This window comes from Crotalus tigris, unplaced genomic scaffold, assembly GCF_016545835.1.
Source record: "Crotalus tigris isolate CLP2741 ecotype Arizona unplaced genomic scaffold, ASM1654583v1 scf7180000019840.826796, whole genome shotgun sequence".
In the NCBI taxonomy this organism is placed as follows: domain Eukaryota; kingdom Metazoa; phylum Chordata; class Lepidosauria; order Squamata; family Viperidae; genus Crotalus; species Crotalus tigris.
Window position 1 is genome coordinate 562,724 of NW_024097735.1, and position 21,764 is coordinate 584,487.

General features: G+C 41.9%; 1 protein-coding gene across 2 annotated transcripts in view; it reads left to right on the forward strand.

Annotated features, from left to right (window-relative positions):
- The window catches only part of LOC120317829 (alpha-2-macroglobulin-like), an 85,463-nt gene that overhangs the window by 7,340 nt on the left and 56,359 nt on the right, over positions 1-21,764 (forward strand). For both annotated transcript variants that reach the window (XR_005559316.1, XM_039364736.1), the window contains exons 4-11: positions 278-330; positions 2,435-2,455; positions 8,291-8,459; positions 9,752-9,836; positions 11,403-11,520; positions 13,085-13,199; positions 17,823-17,932; positions 18,981-19,142. Coding sequence is in view for 1 of the 2 variants with exons in the window: in XM_039364736.1 (XP_039220670.1) it covers positions 278-330; positions 2,435-2,455; positions 8,291-8,459; positions 9,752-9,836; positions 11,403-11,520; positions 13,085-13,199; positions 17,823-17,932; positions 18,981-19,142 (833 nt within the window). In the remaining variant the exon portion in view is untranslated. The remainder of the gene's footprint in view (positions 1-277; positions 331-2,434; positions 2,456-8,290; positions 8,460-9,751; positions 9,837-11,402; positions 11,521-13,084; positions 13,200-17,822; positions 17,933-18,980; positions 19,143-21,764) is intronic.

Below are 21,764 nucleotides of genomic sequence, written 5' to 3' on the forward strand. Positions count from 1 at the left end.
TTGAAATTGACTAATTGAAACTTTTTTTTTTTTTGCACATGGCGGTGAAGGCCTAAAGCAAAAAGGTTTTATAAAACCCAGCTGAAGTCCTAGGACTGGGACAACGGCACACGTGCCCAGAGAGAGGGCTCTGAGTGCTGCCTCTGGCACCCATGCCATAGGTTCGCCACCACTGGCCTAGGAGGAATTTGGAGCTACTATGCTTATAAAGCTGAAGCTGGGCTCCAGATATCTATCTACATGGCCACAAACCCAATACTATTTATTCCTTTCACAGTGAAGATTCGCATCGTTTGTCTGCATGAAGACTTTCGCCCTGCAAATAAGAAGGTAGGCTGTGACAGAGTACAATGGCTGCTCATTCCCTTCCTTGGAAGGCTACAGCCGTCGCTGAAGCTCCACCTTGGCATAATAAGAAAATATACCTTTCCTATGTTCATGTAATTCCTGCAGGCAAGGATAGTAACATAAAGTCTAGGCCCATGAGCACATCCTGGTCTACAATAATATCATGAACTTGCATGCTCACCTTACACCAGACATGTCAAACACCAGGCCCGGGGGCCAGAGGCGGCCCGCCAAGTGGTTTCATGTGGCCCATGAAGCCATCCTGGAAACAGTGAGGGAATGGCCCCCGCTGCCTTGGCCCTGGCCCTGGCCGGCCAGGAGCCAATGTACAATTTTGTGGTGGCCATCTATGCTGAAAGGCATTCAGTCTTAGCTCCACAAGGCCGTCTGGAAACAGCGAGAACCAGCCCCTGCTGTGTCGGCCCCACCCCCTGGGTGCATGCTGGAGAGGTGTCACCTTTTGTGAGGAATGAAGAAATGGACCATGCCTTGGCGCTTGCCCCGGTCCCACCCCCTTCTGCCAGAGACCCTCAGATCTGTCCCACTCCTTTCCAGGCGCCCACAGTCACCCTTGACGTGAATGATGTAGAGCTGGCCATGCCCACCCAGTAGGCCATACCCACTCCATCCATGCCCACCCAGTAGGCCGCACCCACCCTGGCCACACTCACCCGGCCCCCGAGGGCAACTGCAATGCTGATGCGGTGCTCAATGAAATTGAGTTTGACACCCCTGCCTTACACTCACATAAGCACAATGATCTTCCCTGTCTATAAAAACCACAATGGGCATCAAAATGATATGTCTGTCACAAACATGCCATACATGTGACACAAACTGAGTCCTTTAGTTTGTGTTCCCTCTTCCATTAATTATTTGTTAGTTTTGTGCCATGCCTTTTGTCCAGGAGCTCAAGGTGGCTCTTTTCTCCCCTTTTCCTCTCAACGGCAATCCTGTAAGCATCACAGAATAACAGAATTGGAAGGGACCTTGAAGAACTTCTAATTCAATGCCCTGATCAAGCAGGAAACCCTATACCAGGGATAGGCAACCTTGGCTCTTTTATGACTCATGGATTTCAATTCCCAGAATTCCTGAGCCACCATGGCTCAGCTTGGAAACCTCTCCCTTTCCCCTCAGCATGGCTGGCTCATGAATTCTGGGAGTTGAAATCCACGAGGCATAAAAGAGCCAAGGTTGCCTACCTCTGGCCTAGGCCTAGGCCGCTTTATGACTCGTGGACTTCAACTTCCAGAATTCCTGAGCCAGCCTGGCTCAGCTTGGAAACCTCTCCCTTTCCTCTCAGCATGGCTGGCTCAGGAATTCTGGGTGTTGAAGTCCACAAGTCATAAAAGAGCCAAGGTTGCCTACCCCTGCCCTATACTATTACAGACAAATGGCTGTCCAGTCTCTTCTTAAAAACCTCCAGTGATGACACATCCACAACTTCTGAAAGCAAGCCATTCCACTGATTAATTGTTCTCATTGTCAGGAAATTTCCCCTTAGATCAGTGGTTCTCAACCTGTGGGTCGGGACCCCATTTGGGGTCGAATGACCATTTCACGGGGGTAACCAAACCATGCTGTCCGCCATTTTTTTCCCTTTTCCCTAGCTGTCCTACTCCCTCTTATTGGTGGCCACACCCACTTGGGGGTCACCGCAACATGGGGAACTGTATTATGGGGTCACGGCATTAGAAAGGTTGAGAATCACTGCCTTAGATCTAGGTTGCTTCTCTCTTGGATTAGTTTCCACCCATTGCTTCTTCTTCTGCCTTCAGGTGCTTTGGAGAATAGGTTGCGTACCCAATTCCTGCAACCGTTCTTCATTAATTTGATTCTCCAGTCCCCTAACCATCTTTGGCACTGATCCAAACTCTCCTAGAACTTTCCATGTCTGAGGAGGACCAGGATTTGGCTTCCCCGGTCCTAGTGCAGCAAATTCCCCGTGCCCCACAAACAGCAGGGATTACCTGTAATCTCATATATCCATATTTCCTCTCTGTGTGTGCATGTGTATAAGATTATAATTTGTTGTAGTCTTGTAATTTCTGATTTCTCTCTCTCTTGCTTTTATTTCTGTCAGATTCCTTTAATTTACATCCAGGTAAGTACTTATTTTTTTCCTTTTACCGTAATAACAAGATGGCTGCTACACCCCCAAATTATGTTTGTTGGTATCAAAACTGCACAATGTTCAGCATAATTCAAGCTTAATCTCCTCCTTAATGTCATCATCCACAACTTTTCAGATTTTATTTTCTTTTGTTTAAGAAGGAGAACCAACAAATGTTATGGAACACACTGAAGGAAGAGATGCAGTTTGGGCATGATAGAATTATAGTTAATATGCGAATTAGTTGGAACACACGGATATATCCAGCGCTTGTTGGACCGTGTGCTGTGTACTTTATTTTCTTTAAGAAATTCTGGAAAAAGAGCCGATTGCCAGAAATTGGAAGAGGGCTAATATCTACATCTTCAGGAAGAGGAAAAGACAGACCAATCAATTTGGTATCAAAACTGACAAAAAAGTTTCTGGAAATGCAGTAGTATATAAGCCAAAATAAGACATATGTATACATGCATGCCTGTGAAGATTCTACAGTAGGTCATAAAAAAATATTTTATGCCCCTTGAAAACAGTGCAATAATTTACCAGAGGTCAGCATGAATGTTTGTCAACAACTCTTGTCAGATTATATTTATCTTTATATTAAGTAACTTTTTCAGTAGATAGTGGTAATGCAACAGATATAATATGACTTGATTTCAGCAACACATTTGACAAAGTACCCTGTGGCATTCTGATTTACAAGCTAATAAAACATGAGCAGTTGGATAGGACAGTCCATTTCAAATATCCAAATGAGGGAGCTACAGAATAAGGCTATTTAAGAAGTCATAATCTTAGGTTTCCAGTTCAGTAACAGAATAACAGCGTTGGGAGGACCTTGGAACTCTTCTAGTGCAGGGGTAGGGAACCTTAGCTCTTTTATGACTTGTGGACTTCAATACCCAGAATTCCTGAACCAGCTATACTGACTCAGGATTTCTGGGAGTTGAAGTCCACAAATCATAAAAGAGCCAAAGTTCCCTACCCCTGTTCTAGTCCAACCCCCTACTCAAGCAGGAAACCTTATACCAAGGGTGTCAAACTCACAATGTCACATGACATGTCACAGCGTATCGTGAGTTTTTTTCCATTGCCAGCAATGGGGTGGGTGCGGTTTCATCATGACACATCTGGCCCATGGGCTGGCAGTTTGACATCCCTGCCTTATACTATTTCAGAAAAATGGTGGTCCAATTTTTTCTTAAAGAGACATTTCACAAAACTTTCTAACAGTAAAGGAACATCTTTATTGGTAGTGGATATTCCCTGAGTATAAGTCTGCCGTGCTCATCCTGGAATCCCATTCCTTCAAATTGCTCTGTGATATTTTCTGGAAGTTAATAATAATAATGCCAAAGTGATCACTTGAGGACACCATTATCATGGGCATAACAGACAATTTGGGACTTCTCCTACAATAGGCCTATCATTAGCCACGTAGCCACTGGCTATGATGTTATGTTAGTAAGGATAACGGATGGTATTTTGTTATATCTTCCAGGAAATCTAAGTATTTTGGCTGGCCTTGAATTTGTTTCCCCATCATGCTATCATATCAGAGCATGAACTCTAAGTCATTGGGACTTAAACATTGACCTTAAGTCAATGGGACTTAATGAGTGGGCAAAAATGAGGTCATTTAGCAATATCAATGCATTTTCCTGTGGAAATGAAGAAATGAAATAATTTGGGGAGGGGAGACAATAACTAGGGAAGACTTTTATCTGTGAACTCAGCTCAGCTCAGTGCTTTTGTTTTTTAAGACATTTTTATGATTTGAATTAAAGTTTAATTTCTAGTTTATTGTACGAGTATATTTTTTTTTAGGGATGCTTCAGAATTCCAGTATTCCAATATCTCAGGGGCTGCCATAAAGAAGAGGGAATCAAGCTATTTTCCAAAGCACCTGAAGGCAGGACAAGAAGCAACGGGTGGAAACTAATCAAGGAGAGAAGCAACCTAGAACTAAGGAGAAACTTCCTGACAGTGAGAACAATTGATCAGTGGAACAGCCTGCCTCCAGAAGCAGTAAATGCTCCAACACTGGACGTTTTTAAGAAGAGATGGACAGCCATTTGTCCGAAATGGTGTAGGGTTTCCTGCCTGAGCAGGGGGTTGGACTAGATGACCTCCAAGGTCCCTTCCAACTTTACTACTGTTACTATTACTATTTGATTTTCTTCTCCAGAATGCAAGGTGTTACAATCTGCTCAGGTTGCAGGCACCATTCGTCCCTTAGGTTATCTAGAGCAAATAGATTTTTTTATATGATTTACTACGGGTGCAGAAATAGGGAGAACAAAGTGTTAAATATTAACCATCGTTGCAATTTTTTTAACCAAGAGATATGGGCAGAAGTACTTTTTTTTTGGGGGGAGGGGGAGAGGCGTACTTCCCTATTCTGGTTGGGGTGAAATAGGATTTCCAAATCCACGCTCAATATCAGTTAATGATTGAGTGAAAGGGTTTCAAAAGAAAGAATTTAAATTTGAATTAGGTTCTGGGGACTTGACAGGGACAGTTCATTGCTTTAGAATAGAATAGAGACGGAAGGGACCTTGGAGGTCTTCTAGTCCAGCCCCCTGCTCAAGCAGGAGAACCTATACCATCTCAGACAGGTGATTGTCCAGTCTCTTCTTAAAAATTTCCAGTGATGGAGTGCCCACGATTTCTGGGGGTAAACTGTTCCACTGGTTGATTGTCCTCACTTTCAGGAAGTTTCTCCTTAATTCCAGGTTGCTTCTCTCTTTGATCAGTTTCCAACCGTTACTTCTCGTCGTTCCCTCTGGTGCTCCGGTGAACAACCTGAACACCTCTTCTTTGTGGCAGCCCCTCAGATACTGGAACATTTCTATCATGTCTCCCCTATTCCTTCTTTTCTTTAGACTAGCCAAACCCAAGTCCCGCAGCCATTCTTCGTATGTTTTGGTCTCCAGGCCTTTGATCATCTTAGTTGCTCTTCTCTGAATTTTTTCCAAACTCTTTTTTGGGATATGGTGACCAAAATTGGCTGCAGAAAAGAAAAGAAGCGCAAAGAAATTCCAGTTTCTTTTAGAAGGTCCTCAATAGTTTAATGTAGCTTTTCCCCAAATTGGAGTAGAATTGAACTAAACCTGCCAGTGAGTCCTGCTGTTCACCTGGACTCATTGCCCAGGTAACATTCTTAGCAATTGTGCTTAAGTAAGTTGCTATGGTCTTTTTCCAGATTTATTTATTTTTTTAATTCTTGGTCCACTTTAAGCTGGTGATTTTCCATTTAGAAACTAATCTGGTCCAAAGCTGGACAGGTCCAGGAAGTGTTCTTGGCAGCAGTATGGATATGATTTCCTGGAAACTTTTTCAGACGTCTCAGTGTAATTTATAGGTCTAAGATTTCCTAGGCATTTTCTATCAAGATAATAGCCATTTCCAACCCGGTTAACATCAGCAATAACAAAAGTTTGCCACTCCTGTGCTCCAGCTGCTTTTCTGACTTTTTAGTCCAGTGGGAATTTTCTAGTGCTCTCCCATTCAAGTATTTTTTTTTTTGTTGGATGAGTGGCCATGTAAATTTGATAACAAACAAACAAACAAGCACATAAATAACCAACTAACCAGTCCAAATATTCCATAGCTCAGTGTTTCTCAATCTTGACAATGTTAAGATGTGTGTGGACTTCAACTCCTAAAGTTGGCTGGCTGGAGAATTCTGGGAATTGAAGGCCATACATCTTAAAGTTGCTAAGTTTCAGAAACACAGTCTTGCTTTCTCAAGAAAGATTTACTTCTCAGCTGTGGGATGATTGCCCCACTCATCTATATCAGGGCTCTTCAGACTTGGCCCTTTTATGACTTGTGGACTTCAACTCCCAGAATTCCTCAGCCAAGCACGCTGGCTGAGGAATTCTGGGAGTTGAAGTCCACAAGTCATAAAAGAGCCAAGTTTCAAGACCCCTGATCTATACTTTTGAAGACTGCAAAACCTGTTATTGCCCCACCCTAACTACTTTTAAGCTCTCCACCCCCTCCCCCAGCAACCTGAGATACCTAATATGTTTCATTTTACAACTGGGACATTCTCTGTTTTCTGTCTCTATTGTGAAAGCAAGAGAGAAATGTCAATGATCAGATAAAGTTCTCTGATAAGATTGAATGCAAATTGGCTTCAAAACTGGGGAAAGAGGCCAACAGGCTATCAGAGGGAAGTGATGCTTTCTGTTTTCCTGTTAGGGATGTGCAGATGACAAACGTTCGCATGTTTTTTTTTTTAAATGAGTCAGATTGGCTTTGATAGAATGAAGGAAGGCAAAGTGGTGGATCCAAGGAGATTTGAAAACAGAATATTTTTTTAACTTTTTTTTTTGAAAAAATGAGGTTTTTTTCAAATGCTTTGCCTATTGTTGTGAAATCTGTTTTTTACTTACACGCTCACCCACCCACCCTAATATAGACCAACTGCCTCACAGCTGGTCTGATTCCTGTGGCTTTTAAAAAGGATTCATTTTCCTAACCGCTTGACTTTAGGAGATCTTGTGTGAGGGTTTCCAATATTTTTAGCCCATGTTTTTGGAAGAAAATGACTAGGAAGTTGTCTGGCTGAGGAATTCTGGGAGTTGAAGTCCACAAGTCATAAAAGGGCCAAGTTTGAAGGCCCCTGCTCTAAACCAACTTCAGTTTGTGTGATGGCTTATCTACCCATGAAGCCCAAATTAGGTTTTTTTTCCTTTTATCTCTGCAAGATATCTGTCTGTGAGCTTCTGTTCACCATTCCTACCAAGTTCCCTTCTCCGAGTACAGTACAATCCAAGTGAGGCACCAGCTTTTCAACTGAAAGCAGCTTAATTAGCAGAGATGGCTACACTGACTGTTTTGATAAAAGAAAAGAATATAAGTACTTTTGTTTCTACTTGGAAACCATTTCTGGGCTTTGTGCTTGAGGTGAAAAAAAAATGATACTATGATTTTGGATTTTACTGATTAGATTGATTTGTTGATATAGAAATGGCTAGTTCATACTACTATAGAAATGTAAAAAGTTGAGATTCGATATTATTGCCTTGTTTTACTGCAACGGAGGGCATTTGAAGTCAACGCCTTTTTTTCCTTCCCTCCTCCTTTCCACACTTCTTTTTCCCCTTCCCCTACTATTGTTACTTACTATTTTCTTTTGTATCTTTATGTTTTATGTTATATAATAATAATAATAATAATGATAATAATAATAATGATAATAATCAGTTCCTGGAGACAGCAGAATAGACGAGAAAGAACTGGAGAAGATAACAAAATACAAAGACCTACAAATAGAAATAGAAAGACTGTGGCAAAAGCAAGCAAGGGTAGTACTAATAGTCATAGGCGCCTTGGGTGCAATCCCAAAACAGCTGGAGCACCACTTGAACACCATAAGTATTGACAAATTCGCTATTAGTCAATTGCAAAAGGCAGCCTTACTAGGAACTGCTTCCATCCTGCGACGATATCTGTAATACCATCAAACATCCACATCTGCCTATCCCAGGTCCTCGGTAAGGACTCGATAGGTAGACAAAATGCCAAATCCAGTATAAACATCTGGCTGACTGTGCGATGATCAATGATAATAATAATAATAATAATAATAATAATAATAATAATAATGAAAGCAGCTGAACAAAATTTGAAAATGTATTTGTGCAGCCAAAGAATAAAAGAGCAATCTCCATGTGAGTTGGTTTAAGAATCTGGGAATTATATTTCTAAGAATCTGAAAAGTTGGGGGAACGTTGACCGGAAGATGAGGTGGGGCATTAAGTGTGCTAGCTATCAACATCAAAAGCTCTCATGTTCTGAATTTGTGATTGACAGGACCCCAGGAAGAATCGTCTGTTCCAGTGGAACGATGTTAAGCTTAACATGGGCCTCACCCAGCTGTCTTTCCTTCTGTCTTCTGAGCCCGCCTTAGGCACCTACAAATTGGTGATAGAAAAATCTTCCAGGAAGATTGCCGGGCACACATTTCATGTGGAAGAATATGGTAAGAAGGTTCAAGCCTACTTGTGAGCCTTGAATAGAATTGGGTGGTGATTGTACTCCTATTAATCTCTCTAAGAACACTTTCATAAATGAAATAGAAGTGATATCTATGGATCTTCCACAGCATTCTTGGAATGAACTTGTGAGTCCAAGGGGGGACTTCTACTTCATATTTTTCTTGTGTTAAACAAAGTTCCTGGATTTCCAAGTAATGCCTTAGCACAGGGATAAGCAACTTTGGCTCTTTTATGACTCGTGGACCTCAAATCCCAGAATTCCTGACCCAGTGTGGCTGGCTCAGGAATTCTGGGAGTTGAAGTCCATGAGTCATAAAAGAGCCAAGGTTGCCTACCCCTGCCTTAGCACAATGTTTCTCAATATCACCCATTTTAAGATGTGTGAACTCCAGCTCCCAGAATTCCCCAGCCAGTACCTGAAGATACATTAGACAACATGTAACTCACTGGGTCATTTTTTCAGAGATATTTCCTTATCTCAACTGAGTAACAGAATGATCATGGGAGGGCAAAAAAGCAGTGGGATTGGGAGTGACTTCCAACTTCCTGCCAGCTTCCCCATTGACTTTCTTTGTGGGAAGCAGGCAGGAAGTAGTGGAAATAACAAACATGTGACTGCAACTGGCTGTGATGGTGTTGAATCTGTCCCTATTTTGCCAAATTTCAATCCCACAGGAACTGGATTTTGGGCGCATTCTTTAAGTTAATCCATATGAAGTACGTATGTTGATTCAAATTTTTTTGCCCAATTATGTACAGACAAAGAAACCAAAGAGTTTTTGTAGTATATAGAAGGGTTCAACTCTCAGAATTCCTCAGCCAACATTCTAAGATGTGTGGAGTGGGGAATTGTGGGAGCTGAAGTCCACACATCTTAAAGTTGCTGAAACTGAGAAACATTGCCTTAGCATCGGTATCTCCATTTTGTCTAGGGCAGGGGTAGGCAACCTTGGCTTTTTTATGACTTGTGGCTCAGGAATTTTGGGAGTTGAAGTCCACGAGTCATAAAAGAGCCAAGGTTGCCTACCCCTGATCTAGGGAGAGAACCCAAAGTTAGCCCTTGTGACCAGCCAGGGCAAAAAAGACTCAATAACTTGGCATGCGGGATGTATCCTTAATTCTAATACTGGATTGGCTTTTAGAGATGCTCAGAATTTTCAGCTAGGATTCAACTCCATGTTAATATGATAGGATAGCAAAACAAGGCAAACAGTAACATGGTTTGAAGAGCATATAAAGTTCTCCTTTAGAGTTGACATTTCTCTCCTCTTTTTAGTATTACCCAAGTTTAAAGTTTCGATGACGGGACCGAAGCAAATCTCCATTTGGACTGGAAAATTTGAAATAACCTTTTGTGGGAAGTAAGATCTAACAAGGTTTCTTTTCCTTATTTGGGGAAAAAAGGGAGAATGGAGGACTTCTCCCTGGATCTTTATCTCATCCTAGGTACCTTCCTTTGGGGTGGGAATGTGGGGAGGGTATGAAAAGGTCAAGTTGGTGGCCTGAAAGACATGATAATTTTTTTTAGAAATCACATGTTGGGAAATTATATGGGTAATTTCCTCTCTTGCCCCCAAGTCACTCCCTATATCCAGTTTAGAGTAAGCCCTTGCAATTCTATATTGAAATTCTATTATAGCAAAAATATATATCTTGGCGGTGCATTGATTTAAAAAAATCAGAAAACATCAGAAATGGTTAAATAGGCAAAATAGGGATGAAAGCCAAGTAAAAACATGGAGAAATGTGAACAGCAGGTAAAAACTAAAATTATCTGCATATCTCCGGCTGTATAATGAAAGGCACACAACTTTCCAAGGCAGCTCAAAGCAATGCTGCTCATAATTTGTATAAAGAGTCCCAAAGACTTGTTCTAGTTTTAAATCTTCGACATACACTATAGTAGCAGAATAGAGATGAGAGGAAGAGGAGGGGACTAGGTAATTCCTCCTCTGTTCTACGCCACGTAGGAAAATGTGGGGTGGACAAAGATACCTCCAAGTCTGGGGATTCCCCCATTCCTTCCTCTTCCAAACTCTTCTCTTTCACATCAATGATCGGCGTTGTTCCAGGACCCTTTCCAAAGATTAATTTAGGCACGATATGTGGATAAGATGCATTGTCAACCTCAATCCTTCCTTGAGGCACCATTCACAAGATAGGTGCCATCACTGTGTCATGAGCCTCGTGGTCATCCTGTTGTAGAAGTGAGAGACTTGAGTCAACTCTTTTGTGGAAGGAAAGTTTATTTGCGCAGGTTCAGAGAGCTATTCACAGCCCAACAGGGGCATGGGTGATCATATTTATAACCCCCAATACATACCGTAAGTATTCCCTGATCAGGACATATTCCATACATGGTTACATTCTATAGTTCCTTATTCTAACATAGGAAGGTTACTAGACATGGTTATAATTTATAGTTCCTCATTTTAACATAGGAATGCTTTTAGCAATTTGCAATATTTCAAGTGATAGGCAGTTTGCAATATATCATGTGCAGAGTTAAAAACAGGATATCTGGCATTTCTAAATTTAAGTGTCATCTGGGAACAGGAAAACCTCTCTTTCACCCACAATTTCTGTCAGACACTCAGTATTTTTCCAGCCTCCCATTTTAGTCCAGCCCAAGGCATTACAGTAGTCAGAGAAGGGGAGCATTGCCATCAGTGTCCATAATCAATCGTGCTGATGAAAGAATAGGTCCTGTATTTGGGGAATGGCTTCACAATATCCCTGGCAAGACAACTTCTCATACTGATAAAATGAGTTGCAGTGATCAAAAGAATGAACAGATACAGACAATCTTGTTTTCACAAAAGAGGCAAGCCTTCTCCCTTCTGTATCATAAAAGCACACAAAAACTTATCGCGGTAGATTGTGGTTGGTTTTTTTAAACTCTTTAATCAGTTTGGTTCTGGATTCAGGTACACCTATGGGAAACCTGTCCCTGGCCTAGTGAAAATGGCTGTCTGCCGTCGTTATATGCAACATAATCCATGTCCAGAGACAGAGCTGAATCTGTGTGAAGAGTACAGTGGAGAGGTAGGTTCCAGACCAAGGAAAATGTTCTAGATGGGATGAGGAATGTGTAGTTCGTCCAACATTCTTCAGTTCTGATTCCTGCTAGGTTGAGCCACCATGGACAATTGGAAGAGGGAATGTTAGCCCAGCTACCAAAGATGTTGACCATCTTTGCTTTAGAGGATCTAAGGCTACCGTCAGACCCCAAGCGAGATTCACACAGTCTCATTAATCAGCTTCAATGCCGGGGAAAGAGGGTTAGATGACACAAAACATGGTTATACCAGCCCTTTTTTTTAATCAGTGAGAATTTTCCAGTGGTGTCTCCGGGAGTTGCTTGATTTTTTTTATGGATTTCGTAACAGGTGGGATGATGCTCATCTGCCATGTTTTGAAAGCTCTCCCTTGCATATTGCCATGCCCCTATTTTGTGCTTGCATTAACAGCCTTTCCCTGATGTCTTTTTAGATTTCAAATCAAAGTTATATGAATGCCAGTAGACGGGTATGGGTGCGTAGTTAATTTATGAAAATGAGGAATCTGGGATGCCTTTTCAAACTAACACATTTTATTAGCAGACTGTGTAATTTTCGTGAGCTGCAGTTCATGACAAACTTGAACAATGGGCCCTATCCAACAAAATGAGTTTCAGTGTGGAGAAAAGCAGAGTTTTACATTTAGGCAAGAAAAATCAAAGATATAAGTACAGATTAGGCAAGACCTGGCTCAAAAACAGTAATTGTGAGAGGGACCTTGGAATCCTAGTGAACGATCACTTGACTATGAGCCAACAGTGTGCAGCAGGAGCCAAAAAAGTTAATACAATCCTGGGTTGTATAAACAGCGGCATAGAATCAAGATCAGGCAAAGTATTAGTACCGCTTTATAAAACCCTAGTGAGACCACACCTGGAATACTGTCACTATAATACAAAAAAGATGTTGAGATGAGCAACTAAAATGATCAAAAGCCTGGAGAGTAAAACATACGAAGAACGGCTGCAGGACTTAGGTTTGGCTAGTCTAAAGAAAAGAAGAAATAGGGGAGACATGATAGCAGTGTTCCAGTATTTGAGGAGCTGCCACAAAAAAAGAGGGTCAAATTATTTTCTAAAGCACCAGTGGGCAGGACAAGTAATAATGGTTGGAAACCGATCAAAGAAAGAAACAACCTGGAATTAAGGAGAAACTTCCTAATAGTGAGGACAATTAACCGGTGGAACACCTGGCCTTCAGAAATCATGGGTGCTCAATCCTGGAGGTTTTTAAGAAGAGACTGAGGAGTTGGATTAGATGGCCTTGAGGTTCTCCAAATATTATAAAAAACCTGGCAAGATTGAGATGAAGCAGGCAAGTAGTTTCCCAAGAGATCGAGTTGGGTTTCATCTGTTAAATGTCCTCTTCGGTAATCTGTAAAGCACCCTTTGCTGTTCTGATGCCTTCTAGCTGCATTGCACAGGCTGGCTATGGCTGATGGGTTTTCAGTTCCAATGAACACAGCCATTTGAGGAAGGCAACACATAAAGCAACATGGTCCTTAAAACCATTGGCTTCTTGGGTTAGTATTTTTTTGTTTTCCCTTACAGGCGAATGGACAAGGGTGTTTCTCTCAGGTGGTAGAAACCAAGATGTTTCATCTGAAGCAAAATGGTTTGGAAATGCATATTAAGGCAGAAGGCAAGATCATCGAAGAAGGCACAGGTATCTTTCAGGAAGCAGCAGGAGGAGAGGGTTGGGCTAGATGTCAGGAGGAACTCCCTGATTGGGTGAGGGGTGAGCCGATGGAATGGGCTGCCACCTGAAACAATGAATTTTCCTTCATTGGAGGGCTTCAGGAAGGTTACGAATGGTCATGAGGGTGAAGGTTCGTTCTCCGAGCTTGTGGGTTGGTTTCCAAACATTTCATCGCTAGGTAACATCTTCAGTGGAGTTTAGGGGATGTCAGTGTTCTTCTGCTGATAAGGGCTTCGGGTATGGGTGTGTCAAGTGAGGGTCTTCTGATGGGTCAGGTGTGAGTCATCAGTGAGAGGCTGGTGATGGGTCTTGTGATGGGGAGGCTACATCAGGTCAAGCTCATTGGGAGGTGAACTGGAGGGGGGGGGGAGAGGGGACTTGCATGGTTGAGGGTCGATGCTGTCTCTGGTTGGCTGTGAGGTTGATTTGGATTCTGAGGGGTTCTGTGATGACCCAGGGCACAGCACAGAGGCAATGCAGTCAGCTGGCAATTCAAACCGTTCTTTTATTGCTCCCAATTTCCCCCAAATGCTCCCACGTTTGCTGGCAAACCTCCAACAAAATAACACACACACCCCTTCAGCCGACTCTGGCTGAAAGTAGGTTCAAATACAGTCTGATTAGCATAAGAAAGTATTCAAGGCCATAGAGATAACAAGGAAGACAACATAAACTTAAGGAGTCTGTTTGAATCCTAGCTTGCCTGAACAGTTTCCAAAAGAGAGAATCTGAAATACACTCCGATAGTCAAGGTTTCCAGGTTTCCAAACAGAAGGCACAGAACAAGAGCAACAATACACAACACTACAATGAATCAGCATTTGTTCTTGACAAATGCCCCTCCCCACAGCGGCTCCTTAAATCTCAATCTCCAGGTGTTCCTTGTGGAGTAGGGCGGGACGCTCTCCTCCCGAGTAATTGAGCCTGCCTGTGTTGTTCCCTCCTTCTCTCCACTCTCCGTGCTGTAGGATCAGGTGGGGGCCTGAACTCTGCCTCTCTTGTTCCTCCTGTCCCAATCCTGAAGGGCCCTGGCCTGCCTCAGCCTGCTCTTTCTCACATTCCTCTGAAGCCACAGACACCTCTTCCTCGGCCTCCATAGGATCCCGTTCCAGTTCATTTTCCTCCACAGATTCAGGCTCAGACGGAGGCATGACAGGTTCCTAAGCTGATTGTAGGTCTGTTGATGGAATTGCTTGTGGAATGCCAGGCTTCAATGAACTCACGAGCCTGGCAGGTCACAGCATGGCTGGTGTTGTTCGGTGTTGATGTGGGTAGCGATTAAGGATTTGGGATTGTAGTGTTGGACTGCCAGCCAGTGTTCGCGGTTCCTGGTTTTTAATTTGACCTGATGTTTGTCCCACATAAAAGTGGTCACAATCGTTACAGTTGATTTTGTAGATTACGTTGCTTCTTTCATCCTTCTGTGTCTTGTCTTTGGTTCTGGATAATTCCTGGAAGGGTGTGGCAGTGGGTTTGTGGGCTATCGCTATTCCTAGGGGTTGGGATGGCCATGTCAAGTGATGCTGCAGTGCAGTGATTCTGAAAGTGTGATCAAGACCCTTTCAGGGGGTCTGGAAAGTCAAATAATTAAATGCGTTAGCATTTCTCAGTTTTAATTTTTAATACAGTATATATTTATAGATATAACCTCTATCATTTTTTAAGAATGTAAAGCAGGGGTGTCAAACAGGCCAGTTGCATCATATGGAGGCCACACCCACCCCAGCTCTGGCAGTGCAAAAAAAGTTGTGATACTTCACGACACGTCACATGACATGGCGAGTTTGACACCCGTGATGTAAAGGGTTCCCAAGACCAAAATATTTGAGAACTGCTGCTCTGGTGGAAATTCTAGCTCTAAGACATCTGAACAAGGGTGTGTGTGTGTGTGTGTGTGTGTGTGTGTGTGTGTGTGTGTGTGTGGTGTCAATAGATCAGCATTTTTTTGCTCTATGGTAAGAGTGGGAGATCACTGTATCCCTCTTGGACCAGATGTAATCTAATTGATTAAATTAATTAAAAGAAGGACTAGGAGTGACACGATAGCCGTGTTCCAATATCTCAGGGGCTGCCACAAAGAAGAGGGAGTCAAACTATTCTCCAAAGCACCTGAAGGCAGGACAAGAAGCAATGGATGGAAACTAAACAAGGAGAGAAGCAACTTGGAGCTAAGGAGAAATTTCCTGTCAGTTAGAACAATTAATCAATGGAACAACCTGCCTCCAGAAGTTATGAATGCTCCAACACTGGAAGTTTTTAAGAAGATTGGAAGCCTTTGTTTGAACTGGTGTAGGGTTTCCTGCCTGAGCAGGGGGTTGGACTAGAAGACCTCCAAGGTCCCTTCCAACTGTTCTCTGTTCTATTCTCTATTCTATTCTCTATTCTATTTTCTATTTTCTATTCTGTATTCTGTATTCTATATTCTATGTTCTAAGTTCTATATTCTATTCTATTCTTGTAATCTGACCCAGATTTTAGACAGCTTAGAAGCGTACAGTATAAAGACAATCATATAATTTCAACTGAACATCATCAATTTTGATAACACAAGAGCAACCACTCTCTAGTAGAAATTGCTATGCAAGCACCCACCCAAACACACCCACACATACATACATACACATAAGCACATCTCAGAGCAAAACATTAGCAATATTGCAAGATCCCTTCTGGGTCGGTCACCAAGACCAAAGATTTATTCTTCCAAGCTTTCAGGCATCATCAGAGAACTCCTCTCTCTCCATTATGTTGTCAGTCAACAGGAGTGTTGATTTACCACCAGCCTATCAGATACTTAGGAGACGCCCTATGGCATGAAACAAAATTAATGACTTATCTAACAAAATAAAATTCAGTGGTGAAAAAAGTAAGATTCTACATTTAGGCAAGAAAAGCCAAATGTACAGGTATAGTATAGGGGGTACCTTGCTCAATAGTAGTAACTGTGAGAGGGACCTCGGAGTCCTAGTGGACAATCACTTAAATATGAGCCAGCCGTGTGCTGCAGCTGCCAAAAAGGCCAACACAGTGCTGGGCTGCATTAACAGAAGGATAGAATCAAGTTCACGTGAAGTATTAATACCACTTTACAATGCCTTGGTAAGGCCACACTTGGAATACTGCATCCAGTTTTGGTCACCATGATGTAAAAAACATGTTGAGACTCTAGAAAGAGTACAGAGAAGAGTAACAAAGATGATTAGGGGACTGGAGGCTAAAACATATAAGGAACGGTTGCTGGAATGGGTATGTCTAATTTAATGAAGAGAAAGACGAGGGGGGACAGGATAGCAGTGTTCCAATATCTCAGGGGCTGCTCCAAAGAGGAGGGAGTCAAGCTATTCTACAAAGCACCTGAAGGCAGGACAAGAAGCAATGGGCGGAAACTAATCAAGGAGAGAAGCAACCTAGAACTGAGGAGAAACTTCCTGACAGTTAGAACAATTAACCAGTGGAACAACCTGCCTCCAGAAGTGGTGAATGCTCCAACACTAGAAGTTTTTAAGAAGAAACTGGACAGCTATTTGTCCGAAATGGTATAGGGTTTCCTGCTGAGCAGGCGGTTGGACTAGATGACCTCCAAGGTCCCTTCCAACTTTTATTTTTATTATTATTATTATTATTATTATTATTATTATTGATCATCACATAGTCAGCCAGATGTTCAAACTGGATTTGGCATTTTGTCTACCTATCAAGTCTTTACCCAGGACGTGGGATAGGCAGATGTGGATGTTTGATGGTATTACAGGTATCGTCGCAGGATGGAAGCAGTTTCTAGTAAGGCTGCCTTTTGCAATTGACTAATGGTGAATTTGTCAATGCCAATGGTGTTCAGGTGGTGCTCCAGTTGTTTTGGTATTGCACCCAAGGAGCCTATTATTGTTGTTGTTATTATTATTATTATTACCAGTCATTAATGCCCTAATTAATAAGTTAAAGCTACCTACAACTGGGAACTGTATAAACACAACCACTGAGCAGCCCAACGGACATATGAGAGAGAGAGAGAGAGAGAGAGAGAGAGAGAGCGAGGGAGGGAGGGGGAGGGAGAGAGAGAGAGAGAGAGAGAGAGAGAGAGAGAGAGAGAGAGAGAGAGAGAGAGAGAGAGAGAGAGAGAGAAGATATTCCCAAAGGTGCTTTTTCAGAAGCTCTGAAGAAGCTGAAGAAGCGTCTTGGATGAGAAGCAAAATGTCTTCAAAGAAAAAACAAGGAAGTCCAGTTGCCTCCTGAAAAAACACCCTTGGTATCACCATGACCTTGATGACTTGAGAATCTCCGTAGACATTCACCCTGATGATAGGCTCCAGCATCAGCCAGAAAGCTTGGAAGAGTAAACCTTTCGTCTTAGTGATCAACCCAGATTGGATCCTGCAATATTATCCTGGAGCATGCATATTTGCTTTCATTCACATTAGCAGGTTTTGAATGCAGCAGGGGTCCATTCCAACATCTGAAGAGCAGTTTCAAAAGAGGTTGGGGGCATAACAGATAAGGCTGGTTTCTGGATCCCCATTCCACTCATCTCCTGAGCTCACTGTATACGCGTCAACCTTTCCCGTCTCCTTCAATGCTTCCTCTCTTTGACAGGGGTGGAAATGACAGAGGTGAGCACCATAAGCATCACTTCGACAGCCAGCAAACTGAACTTTGAAAATGCAGAGCCTTATTATAAGCCTGGGATCCCCCTTTTCCTGCAGGTAAGGCAGCGGGAAAGAGATTACTGGTGGGGAAGAGGCGAACACTGATTTTTTCAACCAGTTGCTCTAAGGCAGTGGTTCTCAACCTTTTTAATGCCGCGACTCCCAACCGGTCGTAAGTCGAGGACTACTCAACCGGTCGTAAGTCGAGGACAACTGGTGCAGCACTGTTTGCAGAATGGGACTTTTGGTGGGCTCAGCAGGGCAGAGACAGCCTGGACAATTCCTATTGGCTTTTGAAAGCCAATAGAATTAGACTCTATTCAAGAGAGTCTATTCTATTGGCTTTCAAAAGCCAATAGAATAAAAGGGAGTAGCACAGCTAAGGAAAAGGGGAAAAATGGCGGACTGCGTTGTCTGGCGACCCCCGTGAAATGGTCGTTTGACCTCAAATGGGGTCCTGACCCATAGGTTGAGAACCATTCCTCTGATGGCATCTGAGGAATCCTTGGTAGCTTCTCAGTTTGCTGTTTTCTTGCAGACGTTCCATTACTCAAACTAGGTAACCTCATCAGTGCTAGTCCAACAGATGGCATTTCCCAATCACCTCTGTGCTATCTGTCCTCCCCCACCCACCAGAGTTCAAAAAAGAGCTTCTCAATTTTGTAGTCAATATGGCAGGGATGAAAAAAAAGACCAAAGATCACATATATAGCCTGCCATAATTCCTTTAGTGGCTTTCCCCAAGGGAGTATAGGACAATAATTTCAGCCTTTAAAATTTGGGGGAAGATTTGGGGTGGTGGTGTTAATTTGCTTATCACAAATATTCCACCTATGAAAACATGTTAGCAAACCCCTCCTCATAAATCCTGCTCCTACTCAACTTGGGAGAGGGAGCCTTAAGACCCTTGAGCAATGAATATTCATGGGTGAGTCAAAAAAAGTCAGGATAGTGGCTGGGCATCAAAATCTTTGTCCTTTTTAATGTGTGTCCCATGTGCAACACACATAAAAAAACCAGCAAGGTTCTGATGGCAGGGATGCCCCTAATGAGATTTCGAATCTAAAATAATTGGATGTGGGTTGATTTTTTTTTTCCCATGTAGATGAAACTGGTGGATGGTATGGATGTGCCGATGGCTAACAAGACCATTCAGATTACAGGACCTTCAGTGAAATATACAGCCAGGCACACAACTAATGAGGAAGGACGAATACAGTTTTCCATAGATACATCTAATTTCACAGAGGACTCCATCAATTTTCAGGTGAGTGTTTTGGAGTGAAAAACAATCCCCTCTGGGTCCTGCGCAGTAGCACAGTAGTCGTGGGGTTCAGGACTTTGTGCTCTTCAGTTGAGTTTCTTCATGTTAGGGGACCCTAAATGGGCCAGAAGCCACCTCGAAGAGGTGGCAAAGAAGGAAGGAAGTCCTGGGGACCTCAGAGAGATGGCAGTTGACCCAACTGGTCCATGATAAGCCTTCCAGAAACTGAGAAAGGCTAGCCTAACTTCAGAGTCTAGCCCAAGCTGCAAGCAACTGAAGTCAAAAACACTATTTTAAGCTGGTTGTAAACAGTGCATTTGAATCTGGGTAAGAACATCAATTTTCTCTATCCTACTTATCAACTTTCCTGAAGGGAAAAAAAATCCCAAGAAGCAAAAAACCTCTGAAAGTGAAGGAGGGGGATTTTTGCCCCACCCTTTTATTAATGGAAGTGGTGAATTAAACCTTTTATGGAGGACCAAAACGCATTGAAATGAAATGAAATGACTATAAAACCTAAGTTTGGATAACTTTGAAGTTACTGAATGGTTAAGATTCTCATTTTAAAGGCAATTTGTTCATTTTGAAAATTTGAAAAATAAACCAGTGCTGACATCTAGTGGTGGATGAAGACTATGACAGCTATGGCTTTCATGCAGGTCTTGGCAAAATCTGGAAAAAAACTAATCTCTACTTGTGACCTTCAAAGCTCTAACAATAGAGAATAGCTGTGACAAAAAAGAAAAAAATCTGGGCTGTAGACAAAGTGAGACTGACAAAGTTCAGGGAACAAAAAAAAAGAAACAAAAAAGAAAAAACTTTTTTGAACTTTCTGGATTACAAGTATCTATTTAACTCTGACCTCAAAGCTATTTGCAGAGAAAAGAAAATTTGGATTCTTGGTCATCATGGAAAATCAGAGATTTATAGAAAGAATCTATCAAGAAAAAATAAATACTTTTCAAGAAGAGATATATGATATGTTGCAACTAATTCAAATAAGAATGATTTCAAACCACAAAGAAATCCAAAATAACTTTGAAAATATAAACCAATTCATCTCCAATTTAACTTTACAACAAAAAAATCCCAGGAAACAACGACAGAGAAGGAACAGATAAAACAAACAACTGAATACAAATTTGAGGATAGAGACTTAAAGATGGAACCTAACAAAACAAAGAAGTATGATTTGACCTAAGTGGAAAAAAAATTACAAGAAATACTGGATTTGGAAAAGAAAACTTTAACACCACAAAACAAATTTGAGGATAAGAAAAAAGATTGGACAAAATGGACTGCAGAGATGCCAGGAAAAACACTAGAACTGGAGAGGCAAAAAATGATAACAGCAGCAGAGAGAAAAAGAAAGAAAAAGATTTTCAATAAAAATTGGCAAATGCCTCTCACAAAGATATTGTACTTGACTTACCTTTTATACCTACCGTAACATCTACAAGAATATGGAAAGATTCTTTGACTCAGCAGAATATATTGATTAAGAAAGATACTAGGCAGGGTTCTGGATTGCGGCGCTCGCAGCTGTGCGAGGAGACTGCTCTCTTCGCCAGCTGATTCTCCTTTAGACCCTTAATTGGGTCGAAAAGCCGCCTTGGAGGGGCGGGTACCGGAGAGGAGGTCCTTGTCGTCCTTGGGAGAGCGGCAGCTTCTTCCAAGGGACTGAGATTGCTCCTTTGGGCTGACGTGGAAAGAACGGCCAGTAAAATGGCCATTCACCTTGCTGCTGTAACCAGAAGTCAGAAGAGCATCTAAGTACAGGAACCACCGTGGCTGAGCTGGGTGAGACTTTTTCCCTTTCCTCTCTTGCTTCTCCTTTTTTTTTTGCCTGTAAAAAGCACTTTTGAAATCATTTCCCTGCTCTGAGAAGGCAGCGTTGATGAGTGTGGGAAAAAGAAGCTTATGGATTGAATTAATTTAAAGTGACTTTTTTTTCTCTATTTTATTTTTCACTTTGGGGTCTTGGAAAACTTTTTAATATTGAATCTGCTATTGGACTTGAATTCTCCTTCCCCTCCCCCCCCCTGTGTTTCCTGATCTTGTTTATGAGATTCCTGGTCTATGGGAGAAGATTTTACATTGTACTGAGGACACCTTGTGGAAAAAGTTAAAATTGCAATTTTCTCCTTTTTGCTGATGATCAGACTGATCTTGACTTTCAGATTAACATAAAAGGGAAAATACAAAGAAAATTAACAGATGTACTGGTGGGGGTGGACATTGATTAAATGTTTTCTGAACATAGCCTCTACTAAATGATACAGACTGTTTCTAATTATTTTTGAAATGGAGCAACCCTTGGTTCAACTTGACTATAAACTTATACTGGAAAAACTTTACGAAGCTACTGATGAAATATGTTTGCAAATAAAAGAATATACTATGGAAATAAAAAACAGAAACTCTGCTTTGAATTTACAAATTGACTCCCAGACCTTCTCTGAGCACTCTGTAGACAAAAAAACAACAGAAGGGGGATTAACTAAAGGTAAAGAAGATTCCATCCTATTTCATATGCATGCTGATTAGATCTTTGAGGAACTAAAAAGGATTGCAATTAAACCACTTACAATCTTAAAACCAATAGAAATAGACGGACAAGCCCAA